Genomic DNA, 22,614 nt, shown 5'->3' on the forward strand with positions numbered 1-22,614 from the left:
GACTCTTCCGTTAAGACCAGACCTTCTATTGTAAGGTCCTTTTTTCCATCAGGATCTCAGATCCTTAAATTTGAAGGTATGGAGATTGAACACTTGATTCTCAGTCATAGAGGTTTTCTCTGACTCCGTAATTAATACTATGTTACAGGCTCGTAAATCTGTATCTAGGATGATATATTATCGAGTCTGGAAGACTTACATTTCTTGGTGTTCTTCTAATCATTTTTCTTGGCATTCTTTTAGAATTCCTAGAATTTTACAGTTTCTTCAGGATGGTCTGGATAAAGGTTTGTCTGCAAGTGCCTTGAAAGGACAAATCTCTGCTCTTTCTGTTCTTTTACACAGAAAGATTGCTAGTCTTCCTGATATTTATTGTTTTTTACAAGCTTTGGTTCGTATAAAACCTGTCATTAAGTCAATCTCTCCTCCTTGGAGTTTAAATTTGGTTCTGGGGGCTCTTTAAGCTCCTCCGTTTGAACCTATGCATTCGCTGGATATTAAATTACTTTCTTGGAAAGTTTTGTTTCTTTTGGCCATCTCTTCTGCTAGAAGAGTTTCTGAATTATCTGCTCTTTCTTGTGAGTCTCCTTTTCTGATTTTTCATCAGGATAAGGCGGTTTTGCGAACTTCATTTAAATTTTTACCTAAGGTTGTGAATTCTAACAACATTAGTAGAGAAATTGTAGTTCCTTCATTGTGTCCTAATCCTAAGATCTCTAAGTAAAGATCGTTGCATTCTTTGGATGTAGTTAGAGCTTTGAAATATTATGTTGAAGCTACTAAGATTTCCGGAAAACTTCTAGTCTATTTGTTATCTTTTCTGGTTCAAGGAAAGGTCAGAAGGCTTCTGCCATTTCTTTGGCATCGTGGTTAAAGTCTTTGGTTCATCATGTTTATGTTGAGTCAGGTAGAACTCCGCCTCAAAGGATTTACAGCTCATTCAACTAGGTCAGTCTCTACTTCCTGGGCATTTAGGAATGAAGCTTCGGTTGATCAGATTTGCAAAGCAGCAACTTGGTCTTCTTTGCATACTTTTACTAAATTCTTCCATTTTGATGTGTTTTCTTCCTCAGAAGCAGTCTTTGGTAGAAAAGTACTTCAGGCAGCTGTTTCAGTTTGATTCTTCTGCTTATATTTTCAGTTTTTTTCATTATAAGATTTAAACTTTGTTTTGGGTGTGGATTATTTTTCAGCGGAATTGGCTGTCTTTATTTTATCCCTCCCTCTCTAGTGACTCTTGCGTGGAAGATCCACATCTTGGGTATTCATTATCCCATACGTCACTAGCTCATGGACTCTTGCTAATTACATGAAAGAAAACATAATTTATGTAAGAACTTACCTGATAAATTAATTTCTTTCATATTAGCAAGAGTCCATGAGGCCCACCCTTTTTTGTGGTGGTTATGATTTTTTTGTATAAAGCACAATTATTCCAATTCCTTATTTTTTTTTGCTTTCGCACTTTTTTCTTATCACCCCACTTCTTGGCTATTCGTTAAACTGATTTGTGGGTGTGGTGAGGGGTGTATTTATAGGCATTTTGAGGTTTGGGAAACTTTGCCCCTCCTGGTAGGAATGTATATCCCATACGTCACTAGCTCATGGACTCTTGCTAATATGAAAGAAATGAATTTATCAGGTAAGTTCTTACATAAATTATGTTTTTTTGTTTCTTAAATATTATTATGTATCTGATGTGGAGAGCACCTACATATTACATGAACTGTACTCTAGTCAGAAGATAATTGTATATGTTACAGCTGATGTCTTACCTGCCTCATATACACTGTGTGCACAATTATTAGGCAAGTGAGTATTTTGACCAAATCATCATTTGTATGCATATTGACCAACTCCAAGCTGTATAAACTTGAATGCTTATTGGATTTAAGCATATCAGGTGATGTGTAATGAGGGAGGGTGTGGCCTTAGGTGATAAACACCCTATATCAAGTGTGAATAATTATTAGGCAGCTTCTTTTCCTCAGGCAAAATGGGCCAAAAAAGAGATTTAACTGACTCTGAAAAGTCAGGGATGCAGCACTCTTGAAAATGCTAAGATATTGGGGCGTGATCACAGAACTATCAAACGTTTTGTTGCAAATATTTAAAAATAGTCTGGATAAATTTCTGTATATAAACAAAATTCATGGATATGATTGCTAGAATTAAATGGGTCACATTTCAATGGGGTTATTTAAGCTTAACTGGAGCTTTTTGAAAGTATTTTAGATTTGTATAGGTTGTACTCGATGGACTTCAGTCTTTTTTCAACCTTATCTACTATGTTACTATGTAAATAGTCAACAGGGTCGCAAGAAACATGTTGAGAAAAAAAAGACGCAATTTAACTGTCAAAGATTTGAGAATAATCAAGCATGAAGCTACCAGGAACCATTATCCTCCAGTGCTGTCATATTCCAGAACTGCAACCTACCTAGAGTGCCCAGAAGTACAAGGTGTTCATTGCTCAGAGACATGGGCAAGGTAAGGTAGGCTGAAACTCGACCACCACTGAACAAAACACTGAAGTTGAACCGTCAAGACTGGGCCAAGAAATATCTGAAGACAGATTTTTCAAAGGTTTTATAGATTGATGAGATGACAGTGACTCTTGACGGACCAGATGGATGGGCCTGTGGCTGGATCAGTAACTGGCACAGAGCTCCACTTCGACTCAGATGCCAGCAAGATGGAGATGGGGTACTGGTATGGGCTGGTATTATTAAAGATGAGCTAGTTGGACCTTTTCGGGTTGAAGATGGACTCAAAGTCAACTCCCAAACCTACTGCCAGTTTTTAGAAGACACTTTCTTCAAGCAGTGGTACAGGAAAAGTCTGCATCTTTCAAGAAGACCATGATATTTATGCAGGACAATGCTCCATCACATGCATTGAAGTACTTCACTGCGTGGCTAGCTACTAAAGGCCTAAAGGAAAGAATAATGACATTGTACCCTTCTTCACCTGACCAAAACCCTGTTAAGAACTTGTGGGCCCTTCTTAAACGGGACATTTACGGTGAAGGAATACAGTACACCTCTCTAACCCGTGTCTGGTAAGCTGTGGTTGCTGCTGCACAAAAAGTTGATCATCAACAGTTTAAGAAACTGATAGACTCCATGGATGGAAGGCTTGGCTATATTGGTCACTGATTATTATTATTTTTTTGCCAGAAATGTTTATTTGTAAATTTTGAGTTGTTTGTTTATTATTCTCACTTTAACAGATGAAAATAAACAAGTGAGATGGAAAAATTTTCGTTTTTCATATAGTTGCATAATAATTCTGCACCCTAATAGTTTTCCAATAATTGAGCACACAGAGATATTCTCCTAAGAAAGCCAAAACATCATGTTTACTTTCTTAAATATTCAGGTTTGAGGTTTATTAACATTTTGGATTGACCAAGAGCACTGTAGATGTTCAATAATGAAATTAAAGTGATGGTAAACTTTAGACTTTAAGAATGTTGCAATAAAAATGTATTAGTTTTCAAGTAAAAACCACATCAATTTTTTTTTAAAGTGTATATATATTTCATAATAAAATGTTTTTAATCCTAATTGGTATTGTCTGTTTCTCACAGCCCAGCCAAAAGTTTACCATCTTTTGGCTGGGCTGTGATGTGTAAAGCAGTCCCACCCACTCTCTACATAGGTCTAAGGACTTTAAAGGGCTGGACTTCAAGATTGTCAAATGACACACATGTTGATTGGATGTTTACTGTATTTGTCAGTGTTTATCCATGTGGGTCGGCATAACATTTTAATAGAAGCATTAACATATACAAACTAATTTAACCCTTTCGCAGATGGATTAAAAACAATAAAGGATACAAATATCGTTTTTTTTTTAATTGCAAAGTTTACATTTATGGCATTTGATTATTTAAAGTTTACCATCACTTTAATCCTCAAAAATACAACTTGCCTAATAATTGTGCGCACAGTGTAACCCACATATAAAATGTCATTAGTGTCATGTTTAACATTTTTATTAGAGCATTTACTAAAGAAAGAAATGTTTTTTGTTACAGATTTTTCCAGCGTCAATATGAGTGTTCATAAAGCCATAAAAATCTTGAGAGATAAAATTGATTTAGCACATTTATGTGGTTATATTACCATGCTTAACCCTTCAAGTCCACGTGCAAGTCAGAGAAGACTGAGTGATGCATCTGATGGAAAAGGTATTACATAACGTAAAATAATAAATAATCAATATTTAAACAATAGTTCCTTTGCTTATATTGGCCAAAAGTTAAACCTAACCTAAATGATTTTAGCACCTGCGGATGCCATATTTTGCTTAAACATATGGAGGGGGGGTGATCACTATTTTTTTATGAAATATTGTGATTTTAATTATGATTTTATTAATTGTTTTTTAAACATACATTTTGCATTCAAAAATGCATTTAACTGTTTATAAAAAAAAAAAAACACTTTTTTTTTGTGATTCAGAGACAACATTCAACATTCTACTGCTATGTAGTTCTCCAGACGTGCCCACTAAATACCTAGTTATAAATGAAAAATAAATTTGATATTATTATCAGTTATTTAGAGCACCAACAGATTCCGCACCGCTATAGTAAATATAGTTTTGTATGCTCTGTCTGAATCACGAAAGAAAATGTTTGTGTCTCATGATATTTTTACATCTTAGACACTAATAAGCTGATGTAGCCTTCCGCAATTAATAGTGGTACTGAGCCAACCTCATCAGCTGACATAGTTCTTTTGTTATATGGCTAAAAGAGGGCAAAACCAACACATGTGAATTGAAAAGTACTAATAAACGTGCTATGAGCTGTCAGCGCCAATTTAAAATGTATTCTTTAGTTACAATAAACCCTATTAAGGTGCCAACTTAATTACTAAAAAATGATTATCCACAGTGATAAACTATTTGTTATTGATTTGCTGTTTGTATTTAGATGATCTTGGTCTAGCATGTCAAACTGAGGTGACTGGCAGTACTGAATCCTTTGAGCTGGTCGTGGAAGATACAGTTGTAGATTCGGGAATAAATGCAACTGAAGGTGAACATATTAGTTAAGAATATGGTAATTTGTACATGTGTTCAGTTTTAGCAGTGTTCTCCGCAGGACCCATTTAGTTGACACTCCAACTGGCTAAAATTTAAGTTGATGTTAAAATGATGGTAAACAAACTCTATATCGAAGTTAATAATGAAATCATTGATGAAAACAAAGAATAATGGTACTTTTACTTTATGGCAAGATTGTGCCTGAAACGGTTAAAATCCCTGTAGTTTTTTAGTTTCGCTGTTTTCAAGCGGTGAAACATTCACCGCTCATCCAATGTTTGTGCGATACAGACTGAAACTGCAGACCATTTTAATCTTGCTATAAAGTAAGGGTACCATTATACTTTATATTAAAGGGACACTGAACCCAATTTTTTTCTTTCATGTTTCAGATAGAGCATGCAATTTTAAACAGCTTTGTAATTTACTCATTCTCTTGCTATCTTTATTTGAAAAATAAGGCATCTAAGCTTTTTTTTTTTTGCTTCAGACTCTGGACAGCACTTTTTATTGGTGGATGAATTTATCCACCAATCAGCAAGAACAACCCAGGTTGTTCACCAAAAATGGGCCGGCATCTAAACTTACATTCTTGCATTTCAAATAAAGATACCAAGAGAATGAAGAAAATTTGACAATAGGAGTAAATTAGAAAGTTGCTTAAAATTGCATGCTCTATCTGAATCACGAAAGAAAAAATTTGGGTTCAGTGTTCCTTTAAGTTAATAATGAAATTGTTGATAAAAATAATTTGTTTACCATCACTTTGAACTAAAATTAGCTGATATTACATATTTCAATGTCTGTTACACAAATTGTAATACAATCTGTTTGTTACATTGTGCAACTGATTTGTGTTTTGGATAGCTAAAGTAACATTAATATATAACCGAAAAAGTTATAAAATTACTTTGCCCCAGCTGACTACTTCATAACGCTGGCAACTTTTTCTGTGGAGAACACTGTTCGTATGCCTTGCTAATTGTGTTATAAGAAGCACATTGCAAATCATTTTAAAATGTATTGCAACAACAACAATATTTGTCCAAAGAGAACTTAAAGGCACAGTAAAAGTACAAAATAATGTTATATAATTCTGCACATAGTGCAGAATTATATAACATTATCTTAGTGGCAGCTTTATAAATCAAAAGTATTGGAATATTTTTTTATTCCAAAGTTGAATTTTCCTGGTCTCCGCTGCAGGCTCTATAAAGTAGGTCTTGTTTCTTTCATGTAATTGGCAAGAGTCCATGAGCTAGTGACGTATGGAATATACATTCCTACCAGGAGTGGCAAAGTTTCCCAAACCTCAAAATGCCTATAAATACACCCACCACAACACCCACAATTCAGTTTTACAAACTTTTCCTCCTATGGTATTGGTGAAGTAAGTTTGTGCTATATTTCTACGTTGATATGCTCTTCTCAGCATGCTGAAGCCTGGTTCCTCTCAGAGTGCAGTGAATGACAGAGGGATGTGAAGGGAGTATTACCTATTGAATACAATGGTCATCCTAACGGGGATCTATTTCATAGGTTCTCTGTTATCGGTCGTAGAGATTCATCTCCTACCTCCCTTTTCATATCGACTATATACTCTTATTACCTCTACTGATTCTCTAGTTTCAGTACTGGTTTGGCTATCTACTTTATGTAGATGAGTGTCTTTTGGTATGTATGTTTTCTTTTATTTAAGACACTCTCAGCTATGGTTTGGCACTTTATATGTAAAGTTCTAAATATATGTTTCTTTCATGTAATTGTCAAGAGTCCATGAGCTAGTGACATATGGGATATACAATCCTACCAGGAGGGGCAAAGTTTCCCAAACCTCAAAATGCCTATAAATACACCCCTCACCACACCCACAATTCAGTTTTACAAACTTTGCCTCCTATGGAGGTGGTGAAGTAGGTTTGTGCTAAGATTTCTACGTTGATATGCGCTTCCCAGCATTGTTGAAGCCCGATTCCTCTCAGAGTACAGCGAATGTCAGAGGGACGTGAAGGGAGTATCACTTATTGAATACGATGATTTCCCTAACGGGGGTCTATTTCATAGGTTCTCTGTTATCGGTCGTAGAGATTCATCTCCTACCTCCCTTTTCAGATCGACGATATACTCTGAATTTACCATTACCTCTACTAATAACTGTTTTAGTACTGGTTTGGCTATCTGCTATATGTGGATGGGTTTCTTTTGGTAAGTATGTTTTTTTATTACTTAAGACACCTCAGCTATGGTTTGGCACTTTATGCATTTATATAAAGTTCTAAATATATGTATTGTACTTGCCATGAGTCAGGTTCATATATTTCCTTCAGCAGACTGTCAGTTTCATATTTGGGGAATTTAAACATTTTTAAGAAATTTATTTCTTACCTGGGGTTTAGTTTTTTTTTTTCAATTGAATACTTCTTGCTATTGCGGGTATTAGGCCCGCGGGTGCGTCAAATGCTAAACTTTATTGCGTCATTCTTGGCGGCGAAAATATTTTTTTGTGCGAAAAAATACGTTTATGACGCAACTTCGTCATTTCCGGCGTCATACGTGATGCCGAGACCTTTCACACGGCGGGGTCATTAGTGACGCGAGTGTATCATTTCCGGTTATTTTTGGCGCCAAAATAGTTTGAGTTACATTGTGCATCATACTTGGCGCCAATTTTTTTTCATTATTTCAGTACCCCATTGATGTTTGCCTCTTGCTTTTCTCTCTATCAGAGGCCTATGCTTTTGCATTTTTTCCCATTCCTGAAACTGTCGTATAAGGAAATAGATAATTTTGCTTTATATGTTGTTTTTTCTCTTACATTGAGCAAGATGTCCCAATCTGATCCTGTCTCAGAAGTTTCTGCTGGAACATTGCTGCCTGACATCGGTTCTACCAAAGCTAAGTGCATTTGCTGTAAAAGTGTAGAAATTATTTCACCAAATGTCATTTGTAGTAGTTGTCATGATAAACTTTTACATGCAGATAGTGTTTCCATCAGTAATAGTTCCTTCAACTTCTAATGTACATGATATACCTGTAAATTTTAAAGAATTTGTTTCTGATTCTATTCTGAAGGCTTTGTCTGCATTTCCACCTTCTAATAAACGTAAAAAGTCTTTTAAAACTTCTCATTTAGCTGATGAAATTTCAAATGACCAACATAATAATTTATCCTCTTCTGATGAGGATCTATCTGAGACAGAAGATCCTTCCTCAGACATTGACACTGACAAATCTACTTATTTATTTAAAATAGAGTATTTGCGTTCTTTATTAAAAGAAGTGTTAATTACTTTGGATATTGAGGTAACCAGTCCTATTGACGTTCAGTCTAATAAACATTTAAATGCTGTTTTTAAACCTCCTGTGGTTTCCCCAGGGTTTTTTCCTATTCCTGAGGCTCTTTCTGTTATGATTTCTAGGGAATGGAATAAGCCAGGTACTTCTTTTATTCCTTCTTCAAGGTTTAAAAAATTGTATCCTTTACCAGCAAAATCTATAGAGTTTTGGGGAAAAATCCCCAAAGTTGATGGGGCTATTTCTACTCTTGCTAAACGTACCACTGTTCCTATGGAAGATAGTACTTCCTTTAAAGATACTTTAGATAGGAAGCTTGAATCTTATCTAAGGAAGGCCTATTTATATTCAGGTCATCTTCTCAGACCTGCTATTTCTTTGGCTGATGTTGCGGCTGCCTCAACTTTTTGGTTGGAGAATTTAGCGCAACGAGAGTTGGATCCTGACACATCTAGCATTACTTGCTTACTGCAACATGCTAATCATTTTATTTGTGATGCCATTTTTTATATTATCAAAATTGATGTTAGATCCATGTCTTTATCTGTATTAGCTAGAAGAGCTTTGTGGCTTAAATCTTGGAATGCTGATATGACATCTAAATCTAGATTACTATCTCTTTCTTTCCAAGGTAATAATTTATTTGGTTCTCAGTTGGATTCTATTATTTCAACTATCACTGGAGGAAAAGGAGTTTTTCTGCCTCAGGATAAAAGACCTAAGGGTAAATCTAAGGCTTCTAACCGTTTTCGTTCCCCTCGTCAGAATAAGGAACAAAAACTCAATCCTCCTCCCAAGGAATCTGCTTCCAATTGGAAGCCTTCCTCAAATTGGAATAAATCCAAGCCATTTAGGAAACCAAAATCAGCCCCTAAGTCCGCATGAAGGTGCGGCCCTCATTCCAGCTCAGCTGGTAGGGGCAGATTAAGGTTTTTCAAGGATTTTTGGATAAAATCTGTCTAAAATCATTGGATTCAGAGCATTGTCTCTCAAGGGTATCGAATAGGATTCAAAGTAAGACCTCCTGTGAGAAGATTTTTTTCTCTCACGTATCCCTGTAAATCCAGTAAAAGCTCAGGCTTTTCTGAAGTGTGTTTCAGACCTGGAGTCTTCAGGGGTAATCATGCCAGTTGCTCCTCAGTAGGTTTGGGGTTTTATTCAAACCTATTCATTGTACCAAAGAAAGAAAATGTATTCAGACCAGTTCTGGATCTGAAAATTTTGAATCGTTATGTAAGAGTACCAAATTTCAAGATGGTGACTATAAGGACTATTCTTCCTTTTGTTCAGCAAGGACATTATATGTCCACAATAGACTTGCAGGATGCATACCTTCATATTCCGATTCATCCAGAACACTATCAGTTTCTGAGATTCTCTTTTCTAGACAAGCATTACCAATTTGTTGCTCTTCCATTTGGCCTAGCAACAGCTCAAAGAATCTTTTCAAAGGTTCTCGGTGCCCTACTATCTGTAATCAGAGAACAGGGTATTGCGGTGTTTCCTTATTTGGATGATATCTTGGTACTAGCTCAGTCTTTACATACTGCAGAATCTCACACAAATCAACTAGTGTTGTTTCTTCGGAAACATGGTTGGAGGATCAATTTACCAAAAAGTTTCTTGATTCCTCAGACAAGGGTCACCTTTTTAGGCTTCCAGATAGATTCAGTGTCCATGACTCTGTCTCTAACAGACAAGAGACGTTTAAAATTGGTTGCAGCATGCCGGCACCTTCAGTCTCAGTCATTCCCTTCAGTGGCTATGTGCATGGAAGTTTTAGGTCTCATGACTGCAGCATCGGACGCGATCCCCCTTTGCTCGTTTTCACATGAGCCCTCTACAGCTTTGCATGTTGTATCAATGGTGCAAGGATTATACAAAGATATCACAATTAATATCCTTGAATCCCAATGTACGACACTCTCTGACATGGTGGATAGATCACCATCGCTTGGTTCAAGGGGCTTCTTTTGTTCGGCCAACCTGGACTGTGATCTCAACAGATGCGAGTCTTTCAGGTTGGGGAGCTGTTTGAGGATCTCTGACAGCACAAGGGGTTTGGAAATCTCAAGAGGCGAGATTACCAATAAATATTTTAGTACTCCGTGCAATTCTCAGGGCTCCTCAGTTCTGGCCTCTGCTTAAGAGAGAACCGTTCATTTGTTTTCAGACAGACAATATCACAACTGTGGCTTATGTCAATCATCCGGGTGGGACTCCCAGTCCCCAAGCTATGAAAGAAGTATCTCGGATACTTGCTTGGGCGGAATCCAGCTCCTGTCTAATCTCTGCGGTGCATATCCCAGGTGTAGACAATTGGGAGGCGGATTATCTCAGCCGCCAGACTTTACATCCAGGGGAGTGGTCTCTCCATCCAGATGTGTGTTCTCAGATTGTTCAGATGTGGGGTCTTCCAGAGATATATCTCATGGCCTCTCATCTAAACAAGAAACTTCCCAGATACCTGTCCAGGTCCAGGGATGTTCAGGTGGAAGCAGTGGATGCACTGACACTTCCTTGGTGTTATCATCCTGCTTACATCTTCCCGCCTCTAGTTCTCCTTCCAAGAGTGATCTCCAAAATCATCATGGAACAGTCTTTCTTTCATGTAATTAGCAAGAGTCCATGAGCTAGTGACGTATGGGATATACATTCCTACCAGGAGGGGCAAAGTTTCCCAAACCTTAAAATGCCTATAAATACACCCCTCACCACACCCACAATTCAGTTTAACGAATAGCCAAGAAGTGGGGTGATAAGAAAGGAGCGAAAGCATCAAAAAATAACGAATTGGAATAATTGTAACCACCACAAAAAAGGGTGGGCCTCATGGACTCTTGCTAATATGAAAGAAATTAATTTATCAGGTAAGTTCTTACATAAATTATGTTTTCTTTCATGTAATTAGCAAGAGTCCATGAGCTAGTGACGTATGGGATAGCAGATACCCAAGATGTGGAACTTCCACGCAAGAGTCACTAGAGAGGGAGGGATAAAATAAAGACAGCCAATTCCGCTGAAAAATTAATCCACTACCCAAATCAAAAAAGTTTCAATTTTTATAATGAAAAAAACTGCAATTATAAGCAGAAGAATCAAACTGAAACAGCTGCCTGAAGTACCATTCTACCAAAACTGCTTCTAAAGAAGAGAAAACATCAAAATGGTAGAACATAGTAAAAGTATGCAAAGAAGACCAAGTCATTGCTTTGCAAATCTGATCAACAGAAGCTTCATTCTTAAAAAGCCCAGGAAGTAGAAATTTACCTAGTAGAATGAGCCGTAATCCTCCGAGGCGGGAATCCACCCGACTCCAATATGAAAGAAATGAATTTATCAGGTAAGTTCTTACATAAATTATGTTTTTGTGTTGCTGGTGGCTCCAGCATGGCCACACAGGTTTTGGTATGCGGATCTGGTTCGGATGTCCAGTTGCCCGCCTCGGCCACTTCCGTTACGGCCGGACCTAATATCTCAAGGTCCATTTTTCCATCAGGATCTCAAATCATTAAATTTGAAGTTATGGAAATTGAACGTTTAGTTCTAAGTCATAGAGGTTTATCTGACTCAGTGATTAATACTATGTTACAAGCTCGTAAATCTGTCTCTAGAAAGATTTATTATAGAGTTTGGAAGACTTACATTTCATGGTGTTCTTCTCATAAATTCTCCTGGCATTCTTTTAGAATTCCTAGAATTTTACATTTCCTTCAGGATGGTTTGGATAAGGGTTTGTCTGCAAGTTCCTTGAAAGGACAAATCTCCGCTCTTTCCGTTTTATTTCACAGAAAGATTGCTATACTTCCTGATATACACTGTTTTGTACAGGCTTTAGTTCGTATTAAGCCTGTCATTAAATCAATTTCTCCTCCTTGGAGTCTTAATTTGGTTCTGAAGGCTTTACAGGCTCTTTCATTTGAGCTTATGCATTCTTTGGACATTAAACTACTTTCTTTTAAAGTGTTGTTCCTTTTGGCTATCTCTTCTTCTTGAAGAGTTTCTGAGCTATCTGCTCTTTCTTGTGAGTCTCCTTTTCTGATTTTTCATCAGGATAAGGCAGTTTTGCGGACTTCTTTTCAATTTTTACCTAAGGTTGTGAATTCTAACAACATTAGTAGAGAAATTGTTGTCCCTTCCTTATGTCCTAATCCTAAGAATTATTTGGAGAGATCCTTACATTCTTTGGATGTGGTAAGAGCTTTGAAATATTATGTGGAAGCTACTAAAGATTTCAGGAAGACTTCCAGTCTATTTGTTTTATTTTCTGGTCCTAGGAAAGGTCAGAAGGCTTCTGCTGTTTCCTTGGCTTCTTGGTTGAAACTTTTGATTCATTCAGCTTATTTGGAGTTGGGTCAGGCCCCGCCTCAGAGAATTACAGCTCATTCTACTAGATTAGTCTGCACTTCGTGGGTTTTTAAGAATGAAGCTTCAGTTGATCAGATTTGCAAAGCGGCGACTTGGTCCTCTTTGCATACATTTACTAAATTCTACCGTTTTGATGTATTTGCTTCTTCGGAAGCAGTTCTTGGTAGAAAAGTTCTTCAGGCAGCTGTTTCAGTTTGATTCTTCTGCTTTTGATTTAAGTTTTTTTCTTGAAAATTAACTTATTTTTTTGGGTTGTGGATTAATTTTTTTCAGCGAAATATGGCTTTTTTATTTTTATTCCCTCCCTCTCTAGTGACTCTTGAGTGGAAGACTCCACATCTTCGGTATTGATATCCCATATGTCACTAGCTCATGGACTCTTGCCAATTACATGAAAGAAAACATAATTTATGTAAGAACTTACCTGATAAATTCATTTCTTTCATATTGGCAAGAGTCCATGAGGCCCACCCTTTTTATGGTGGTTATGATTTTTTGTATAAAGCACAATTATTTCCAAATTTCCTTTGTTGATGTTTTCTACTCCTTTCCTTATCACCCCACTGCTTGGCTATTCGTTAAACTGAATTGTGGGTGTAGTGAGGGGTGTATTTATAGGCATTTTGAGGTTTGGAAAACTTTGCCCCTCCTGGTAGGATTGTATACCCCATATGTCACTAGCTCATGGACTCTTGCCAATATGAAAGAAATGAATTTATCAGGTAAGTTCTTACATAAATTATGTTTTTGTACTTATATTTGCCATGATTCAGGTTAATCAGTATATTTCCGTTTCGCAGACTGTCAGTTTCATTTTGCATATAATTTTTTTTTAAAATACATATTAAAAAAAAAAAAATGTTACCTGAATTGACTCTTTTTTAAATTGCGGGCTGTTAGGCTCGCGGGAGCGCAAAATGCTATAATTTATTGCGTCATTCTTGGCGCGAGACTTTTTTGGTGCGAGAATTAAGTTTGGTGACGTATTTTTGTCATTTCCGGCTTCTTAGTTGGCGCCGAGAATTTTCACGTAGTTGCGTCATCTATGACGCTCGTGTTTGTTGCAGACGTTCTTGGCACCAAAAAATATTTTGTCAGTTGTGGGCGTCATACTTGGCGCCAGATTTCTGACATTATTTAAGTCTTTATTTCATTCTGCTTCTGGTTTCCAGAGGCTTATTTTGTTTGCATTTTTTCCCATTCCTGAAACATAAGGAAATTGATATTTTGCTTTTTATGTTGTTTTTTCTCTTACATTTGCAAGTTATCTCAAAACTGTTCCTGTATCAGAAAACACTGTTGGTATCAGTCCCCTACCCAAGCTAAGTTCATTTATATTTTAATGTTATGAATTTTTCTCTTTAGCTATGGTTTGTAATAAGTTATCATGATAAACTTTTACATGCAGAAAAAATGTCCATCAGTATTAATGCATTGTCTATTGCTATTCTTTTAACATCTAATGTATAAGATATACCTGGGAATTTATAAGAATATTTTTCTGATTCTATTCTGAAGGCTTTGTCTGCCATCCCGCCTTTTTATAAAATGTAAAGGTCTTTTTTTTTTTTTTTTTTTTTAAACTTATCATTTAGTTGATGAATTTTCAAATGACCGACAACATACTGAATTATCCTTCTCTGATGATGATTTATCTCATTCAGAATATCCTTCATAAGATATTGACACTAACAAATATACTTTTTTACTTTTAAATAGAGTACATTTGTTCTTTGTTGAAAAGGTGTTGATTATTTTGGATATTGAGGAGACTAGTTCTCTTGATTTTAATGCTAACTAACATTTAAATTCTGCTTATTAACCTCCTGTGGTTACTTCAGAGGTTTTTCTCCAGTTCCTAATACTGGGGAATGGAATAGGCCTGGTACTTCTTTTATTCCTTCTTTAAGGTTTTAAAATTGTATCCTTTGCCAGCAGTTAGTTTGGAGTTTTGGGAAAGATCTCCAAAGTTAATGGGGCTATCTCTACTCTTGCTAAACGTACTACTATTCCTATGGAAAATAGTATTTATTTTAAAGATCCTTTAGATGGGAAACGTGTATCTTTTCTAAGGAAAATTAATTTATTTTCAGGTCCTTTTCTTAGGCCTGCAATTTCTTTGGCTGATGTTGCAGCTGTTTCATCTTTTTTGGTTGAAAACTTTAGCGCAACAAGTATTGGTTTATGATTTGTTTAGCATTGTTAACTTGATTCAACATGCTAATAATTTCATTTGTGATGCCATTTTTTTGATATTATCAAAATTGAGGTTAAATCTATGTCTTTAGCTATTTTAGCTATTAGAACTTTGTGACTTAAATCTTGGAATGCTGATTTGATTTCTAAAATCCAGATTTCTATTTTCTTTCCTTCCAAGGTAATTATTTGGTTCACAGTTGGATTCAATACTTTCAACTGTTACTCTGGGGAAGGGAGTTTTTTTGCTTCAATATTAAGTTCTAAGCTTATATTAGTTTTTGTTCTTAATGAGGAACAGAAACCAAATTCTTTCCCAAGTAACATGTTTCTAATTGGAAGCTTTCTTCAAAATGGAATGAATTCAAGCCATTTAAGAGATCAAAGCCAGCGCCCAAATTCGCATGAAGGTGCGGCCCTTATTCCAGCTTAGCTGGAAGGGGGCAGGTTAAGATTTTTCTAAAGTTGTTTGGTTCTATTCGGTCCAAACTTCTTAGATTGGGGTACAGAATAGGATTCAGAGTAAGACCGCCTGTGATAAGTCTTTTTCTCTCTCACATATTCTAGCTATTCCAGTAAAGGCTCAGACTTTCCTGAAGTGTGTTTCAGACCTGGAGTTATCTGGGGTATTCATACCAATTTCGTTTCAGAAACGGGGTATGGGGTTTTGTTCAGAACTATTCATTGTCCCAAAGAAAGAACAACTTTTGAATTGTCATGTTAGAGTACCATCTTTCAGAATGGTGATTATAAGGTATATTCTGCCTTTTGTTCAGCAAGGGCATTATTTGCCTACAATAGACTTACAGGATTCATATCTTCATATTCTGTTTTCATTCAGATTATTTTCATTTTCTGAGATTCTCGTTTTTTAGACAAGCATTACCAATTTGTTGCTTTTCCTTCTGGCCTAGCGACAGCTCTAAGAATCTTTTTAAAGGTTCTCAGTGTTTCCTTATTTGGACAATATCGTGGTACTTGCTCAGTCTTTTCGTTCTGCAGAATCTCATATGATTCAACTTCTGTTGTTTCTTCAAAGACATGGTTGGAGGATCATTTTATCAAAAGCTCCTTGATTCCTCAGACAAGGGTCACCTTTTTTAGGTTTCCAGATAGATTGTGTCAATGTCTTTGTCTCTAACAGACAAGAGACAATTTATATTGGGTTCAACTTGTCGGAACCTTCAATCTCTATTATTTCCTTCAGTAGCTATATGCATGGAAGTTTTAGGTCTCATGACTGTAGCATTGGATTCGATTCCCTTTGCTCATTTTCATATGAAACCTTTCCATTTTTTAATGCTGAATTACTGGTGCAGGGATTATTCTAGGATATCACATTTAATATCCTTGAATCCCAATATTCAACTATCTCTGACTTGGTGGTTAGATCACCATCGTATAGTTCTACGGGTCTCTTCGGTTCATCCAACCTGGAACATGATCACAACAGATGCAAGTCTTTTAGGTTGGGAAGCTATCTGGGGATCTCTGACAGCACAAGGGGTTTGGAAATCTCAAGAGGCGAGAATACCATTCGTGCGATTCTCATAGTTCTTCAGTTTTGGCTTCTATTTGAAGAGAGAGACGTTTATTGGTTTTCAGACAGACAATGTCACAACTGTGGCGTATGTCAATCATCAGGGTGGAACTCTCAGTCCTCAGGCTATGAAAGAAGTATCTTGGATACTTGCTTGGGCAAAATCCAGCTCCTGTCCAATTTCTGCGGTCCATATCCCAGGTATAGACAATTGGGAAGCGGATTATCTCTCTCATCAAGCTTTACATCGGGGAGGATGGTCTCTTCACCCAGATGTGTTTTTTCAAATTGTTCAGATGTGGGGGCTTCCAGAAATAGATCTGATGGCATCTCATCTAAACAAGAAACTTCCCAGGTACCTATCCAGGTCCAGGGATCCTCAGGCGGAAGCAGTGTATGCATGGACACTTCCTTGGAGTTATCAACCTGCCTATATTTTTCCTCCTCTAGTTCTTCTTCCAAGAGTGATTTTCAAAATCATCATGGAGCAATCGTTTGTGCTGCTGGTGGCTCCAGCATGGCCGCTCAGGTTTTGGTATGGGGATCTTGTTCGGATGTCCAGTTGCCAACCTTGGCCACTTCCATTAATACCAGACCTTATATCTCAAGGTTCGTTTTTCCATCAGGATCTCAAATCATTAAATTTGATGGTATAGAAATTGAACTCTTAGTCATAGAGGTGATTATTACTATGTTGCAGGCTCGTAAATCTGTGTCTAGAAAGATTTTTTATCGAGTTTGGAAGACTTACATTTCATGGTGCTCTTCTCATAAATTCTCTTGGCATTCTTTTAGAATTCCTAGAATTTTACAGTTTCTTCAGGATGGTTTAGATAAGGGTTTGTCTGCAAGTTCTTTGAAAGGACAAATCTCTGCTCTTTCTGTTCTGTTCCACAGAAAAATTGCTAAACTTCCTGATATTCATTGTTTTGTACAGGCTTTGGTTCGTATTAAGTCTGTCATTAAATCAATTTCTCCTCCTTGGAGTCTTAATTTGGTTTTGAAGGCTTTACAGGCTCCTCCTTTTGAGCCTATGCATTCTCTGGACATTTAAATTACTTTCTTGGAAAGTGTTGTTCCTTTTGGTCATCTCTTCTGCTAGAAGAGTTTCTGATTTATCTGCTCTTTCCTGTGAGTCTCCTTTTCTGATTTTTCATCAGGATAAGGCGGTTTTTGCGGACTTCGTTTAAATTTTTGCCTAAAGTTGTGAACTCCAACAACCTTAGTAGAGAAATTGTTGTCCCTTCTCTGTGTCCTAATCCTAAGAATTTTCTGGAGAGATCCTTATATTCTTTAGATGTGGTAAGAGCTTCGAAATATTATGTTGACGCTACTAAAGATTTCAGGAAGACTTCTAGTCTATGTATTTTTCTGGTTCTAGGAAAGGTCAGAAGGCTTCTGCCATTTCTTTGGCATCTTGGTTAAAGCTTTTGATTCATCATGCTTATTTAGAGTCGGGTAAATCCCCGCCTCAGAGGAATACGGCTCATTCTACTAGGTCAGTTTCCATTTCCTGGGTTTTTAAGAATGAAGCTTCTGTTGATCAGATTTGCAAAGTAGCAACTTGGTCTTCTTTGCTTATTTTTTACTAAATTCTACCATTTTGATGTTTTCTCTTCTTCAGAAGCAGTTTTTGGTAGAAAAATACTTCAGGCAGCTGTTTCAGTTTGATTCTTCTGCTTATAATTTCAGTTTTTTTCATTATAAGATTAAAACTTTTGATTTGCGTTGTGGATTAATTTTTCAGCGGAATTGGCTGTCTTTATTTTTATCCCTCCCTCTCTAGTGACTCTTGCGTGGAATTCCACATCTTGGGTATTTGCTATCCCATACGTCACTATCTCATGGACTCTTGCCAATTACATGAAAGAAAACCTAATTTATGTAAGAATTTACCTGATAAATTAATTTCTTTCATATTGGCAAGAGTCCATGAGACCCACCCTTTTTATGGTGGTTATGATTTTTTTGTATAAAGCACAATTATTCCAATTCCTTGTTGATTCTTTCGCTCCTTTCTTATCACCCCATTTCTTGGCTATTTGTTAAACTGAATTGTGAGTGTGGTGGGGGGTGTATTTATAGGCATTTTGAAGTTTGGGAAACTTTGCCCCTCCTGGTAGGATTGTATATCCCATACGTCACTAGCTCATGGACAATATGAAAGAAATGAATTTATCAGGTAAATTCTTACATAAATTATGTTTTTTCTAGTCACAGCGCACCTGATCGTGCCATTGAACTGAATATAGCTCGCTCTGGTCTGGCAGCAGGAGCGAGCTACATTTAGTTCAATGGCGCGATCGTGTGCGCTGTGACTAGACAGCAGCGCGCCCGCAAAGTGCTTTTGAAAAACAAGACCCGCTTAGTAGAGCCTGGGAGACCAGGTAAATCCAACTTTGGAATAAAAAAAATCTCGCAATGCTTTTGATTTAGAAAGCTGCCGCTACGATAATGTTATATAATTCTGCACTATGTGCAGAATTATATAACATTATTTTGTAAGTTTACTGTCCCTTTAAAGTGATATGAAACCCAAATTTTTTTATTTCATGATTCAGACAGAGAATTTAAACAACATTCCAATTTACTTCTATTTTCTAATTTGCTTCATTCTTTTGGTATCCTGCGTTGAAGAAATAGCAATGCACATGGGTGAGCCAATAACACAAGGAATCTGTGTAGCCACCAATCAGCAGCTCCTGAGCCTATTTAGATATGCTTTTTCAACAAAGGCTATCAAGAGAATGAAGCAAATTTGATACTAGAAGTAAATTGGAATGTTGTTTAAAATTGTATTCTGTAAATCATGAAAAAAAAATTGAGTTTCTTTTCTTCTTTAAAGGAACAGTAAATCATTATTTTTTTACAATGCGCTGCAGACGACACATTTTTACCTGCAGCATTATGCTTTTACATCTTTTTGTGTATGCAATAACCTGCCCCTGCTGCCAGCCCCTTCTAATATATAGTTATAGCTAGTAAAATGATTTAGCCATGAATTGCAGCTTAGAATAATTTATATTCTCTCTGTTCCCTTTACACTTTCAGTTTTAGCCTCATTAGTTAGTACAATATGTTTTTCATAATCAGCAATTCTTCTTTTATGATTTCACACATTGTTTTAAGAGACATTTTCTATATAAACAAGTAATGGGTTTGTATTTTAAACCACAAATCTTTCACATTATCTATTAGATGCCGCACCATTAGATTGCTAAGAAACTTCCCTTTAAAAATGGATTGTGTTTTTGTTACTACTCAGTAGAATAGTGCATTCTACCTCTGGCCATTAGTGAATAGGAGAGGACCGTTTACTCATTGCTCTACACCCTCAGTAACAGTACAGACCACACCAGTGTAAATACTGTTTCTTTCATGTAATTAGCAAGAGTCCATGAGCTAGTGACGTATGGGATATACATTCCTACCAGGAGGGGCAAAGTTTCCCAAACCTCAAAATGCCTATAAATACACCCCTCACCACACCCACAAATAAGTTTTACAAACTTTGCCTCCTATGGAGGTGGTGAAGTAAGTTTGTGCTAGATTCTACGTTGATATGCGCTCCGCAGCAGGTTGGAGCCCGGTTTTCCTCTCAGCGTGCAGTGAATGTCAGAGGGATGTGAAGAGAGTATTGCCTATTTGAATTCAATGATCTCCTTCTACGGGGTCTATTTCATAGGTTCTCTGTTATCGGTCGTAGAGATTCATCTCTTACCTCCCTTTTCAGATCGACGATATACTCTTATATATACCATTACCTCTACTGATTCTCGTTTCAGTACTGGTTTGGCTTTCTACTACATATAGATGAGTGTCCTGGGGTAAGTAAGTCTTATTTTCTGTGACACTCTAAGCTATGGTTGGGCACTTTTATATAAAGTTCTAAATATATGTGTTCAAACATTTATTTGCCTTGATTCAGGATGTTCAACGTTCCTTATTTCAGACAGTCAGTTTCATATTTGGGATAATGCATATGAATAAATCAATTTTTTTTTCTTACCTTAAAATTTGACTTTTTCCCTGTGGGCTGTTAGGCTCGCGGGGGCTGAAAATGCTTCATTTTATTGCGTCATTCTTGGCGCGGACTTTTTTGGCGCAAAATTTTTTTCTTTGTTTCCGGCGTCATACGTGTCGCCGGAAGTTGCGTAATTTTTTACGTTTTTTTGCGCCAAAAGTGTCGGCGTTCCAGATGTGGCGTCATTTTTGGCGCCAAAAGCATTTAGGCGCAAATAATGTGGGCGTCTTTTTTTGGCGCTAAAAAATATGGGCGTCACTATTGTCTCCACATTATTTAAGTCTCTTTGTTTATTGCTTCTGGTTGCTAGAAGCTTGTTCACTGGCATTTTTTCCCATTCCTGAAACTGTCATTTAAGGAATTTGATCAATTTTGCTTTATATGTTGTTTTTTCTATTACATATTGCAAGATGTCCCAGATTGACTCTGAGTCAGAAGATACTTCTGGAAAATCGCTGCCTAGTGCTGGATCTACCAAAGTTAAGTGTATTTGCTGTAAACTTGTGGTATCTGTTCCTCCAGCTGTTGTTTGTAATGAATGTCATGACAAACTTGTTAATGCAGATAATATTTCCTTTAGTAATGTTACATTACCTGTTGTTGTTCCATCAACATCTAATACTCAGAGTGTTCCTGTTAACATAAGAGATTTTGTTTCTAAATCCATTAAGAAGGCTATGTCTGTTATTCCTCCTTCTAGTAAACGTAAAAGGTCTTTTAAAACTTCTCATTTTTCAGATGAATTTTTAAATGAACATCGTCATTCTGATAATGATTCCTCTGGTTTAGAGGATTCTGTTTCAGAGGTTGATGCTGATAAATCTTCATATTTATTCAAAATGGAATTTATTCGTTCTTTACTTAAAGAAGTCTTAATTGCATTAGAAATAGAGGATTCTGGTCCTCTTGATACTAAATCTAAACGTTTAAATAAGGTTTTTAAATCTCCTGTAGTTATTCCAGTCCCTGATGCTATTTCTGAAGTAATCTCCAGGGAATGGAATAATTTGGGCAATTCATTTACTCCTTCTAAACGTTTTAAGCAATTATATCCTGTGCCATCTGACAGATTAGAGTTTTGGGACAAAATCCCTAAGGTTGATGGGGCTATCTCTACTCTTGCTAAACGTACTACTATTCCTACGGCAGATAGTACTTCCTTTAAGGATCCTTTAGATAGGAAAATTGAATCCTTTCTAAGAAAAGCTTACTTATGTTCAGGTAATCTTCTTAGACCTGCTATATCTTTAGCGGATGTTGCTGCAGCTTCAACTTTTTGGTTAGAAGCTTTAGCGCAACAAGTAACAGATCATAATTCTCATAGCATTGTTAATCTTCTTCAACATGCTAATAACTTTATTTGTGATGCCATCTTTGATATCATTAGGGTTTATGTCAGGTATATGTCTCTAGCCATTTTAGCTAGAAGAGCTTTATGGCTTAAAACTTGGAATGCTGATATGTCTTCTAAGTCAACTTTGCTTTCCCTTTCTTTCCAGGGTAATAAATTATTTGGTTCACAGTTGGATTCTATTATCTCAACTGTTACTGGAGGGAAAGGAACTTTTTTACCACAGGATAAAAAATCTAAAGGTAAATTTAGGTCTAATAATCGTTTCTTTCATGTAATTAACAAGAGTCCATGAGCTAGTGACGTATGGGATATACATTCCTACCAGGAGGGGCAAAGTTTCCCAAACCTTAAAATGCCTATAAATACACCCCTCACCACACCCACAAATCAGTTTTACAAACTTTGCCTCCAAGGGAGGTGGTGAAGTAAGTTTGTGCTAGATTCTACGTTGATATGCGCTCCGCAGCAAGTTGGAGCCCGGTTTTCCTCTCAGCGTGCAGTGAATGTCAGAGGGATGTGAGGAGAGTATTGCCTATTGAATGCAGTGATCTCCTTCTACGGGGTCTATTTCATAAGGTTCTCTGTTATCGGTCGTAGAGATTCATCTCTTACCTCCCTTTTCAGATCGACGATATACTCTTATATTTACCATTTCCTCTACTGATTCTCGTTTCAGTACTGGTTTGGCTTTCTATAAACATGTAGATGAGTGTCCTGGGGTAAGTAAGTCTTATTTTCTGTGACACTCTAAGCTATGGTTGGGCACTTTATTTATAAAGT

At 36.7% G+C, this 22,614-nt stretch overlaps 1 protein-coding gene across 3 annotated transcripts in view; it reads left to right on the top strand.

Moving 5' to 3' along the window:
- FAM91A1 (family with sequence similarity 91 member A1) overlaps positions 1-22,614 on the top strand; it is a 454,979-nt gene that overhangs the window by 410,830 nt on the left and 21,535 nt on the right. For all 3 annotated transcript variants that reach the window (XM_053715335.1, XM_053715336.1, XM_053715337.1), the window contains 2 exons: positions 4,043-4,195; positions 4,946-5,050. In XM_053715335.1, coding sequence (XP_053571310.1) covers positions 4,043-4,195; positions 4,946-5,050 — 258 coding nt within the window. The remainder of the gene's footprint in view (positions 1-4,042; positions 4,196-4,945; positions 5,051-22,614) is intronic.

Source organism: Bombina bombina, chromosome 5 (genome assembly GCF_027579735.1).
Source record: "Bombina bombina isolate aBomBom1 chromosome 5, aBomBom1.pri, whole genome shotgun sequence".
Taxonomy (NCBI): Eukaryota; Metazoa; Chordata; class Amphibia; order Anura; family Bombinatoridae; genus Bombina; species Bombina bombina.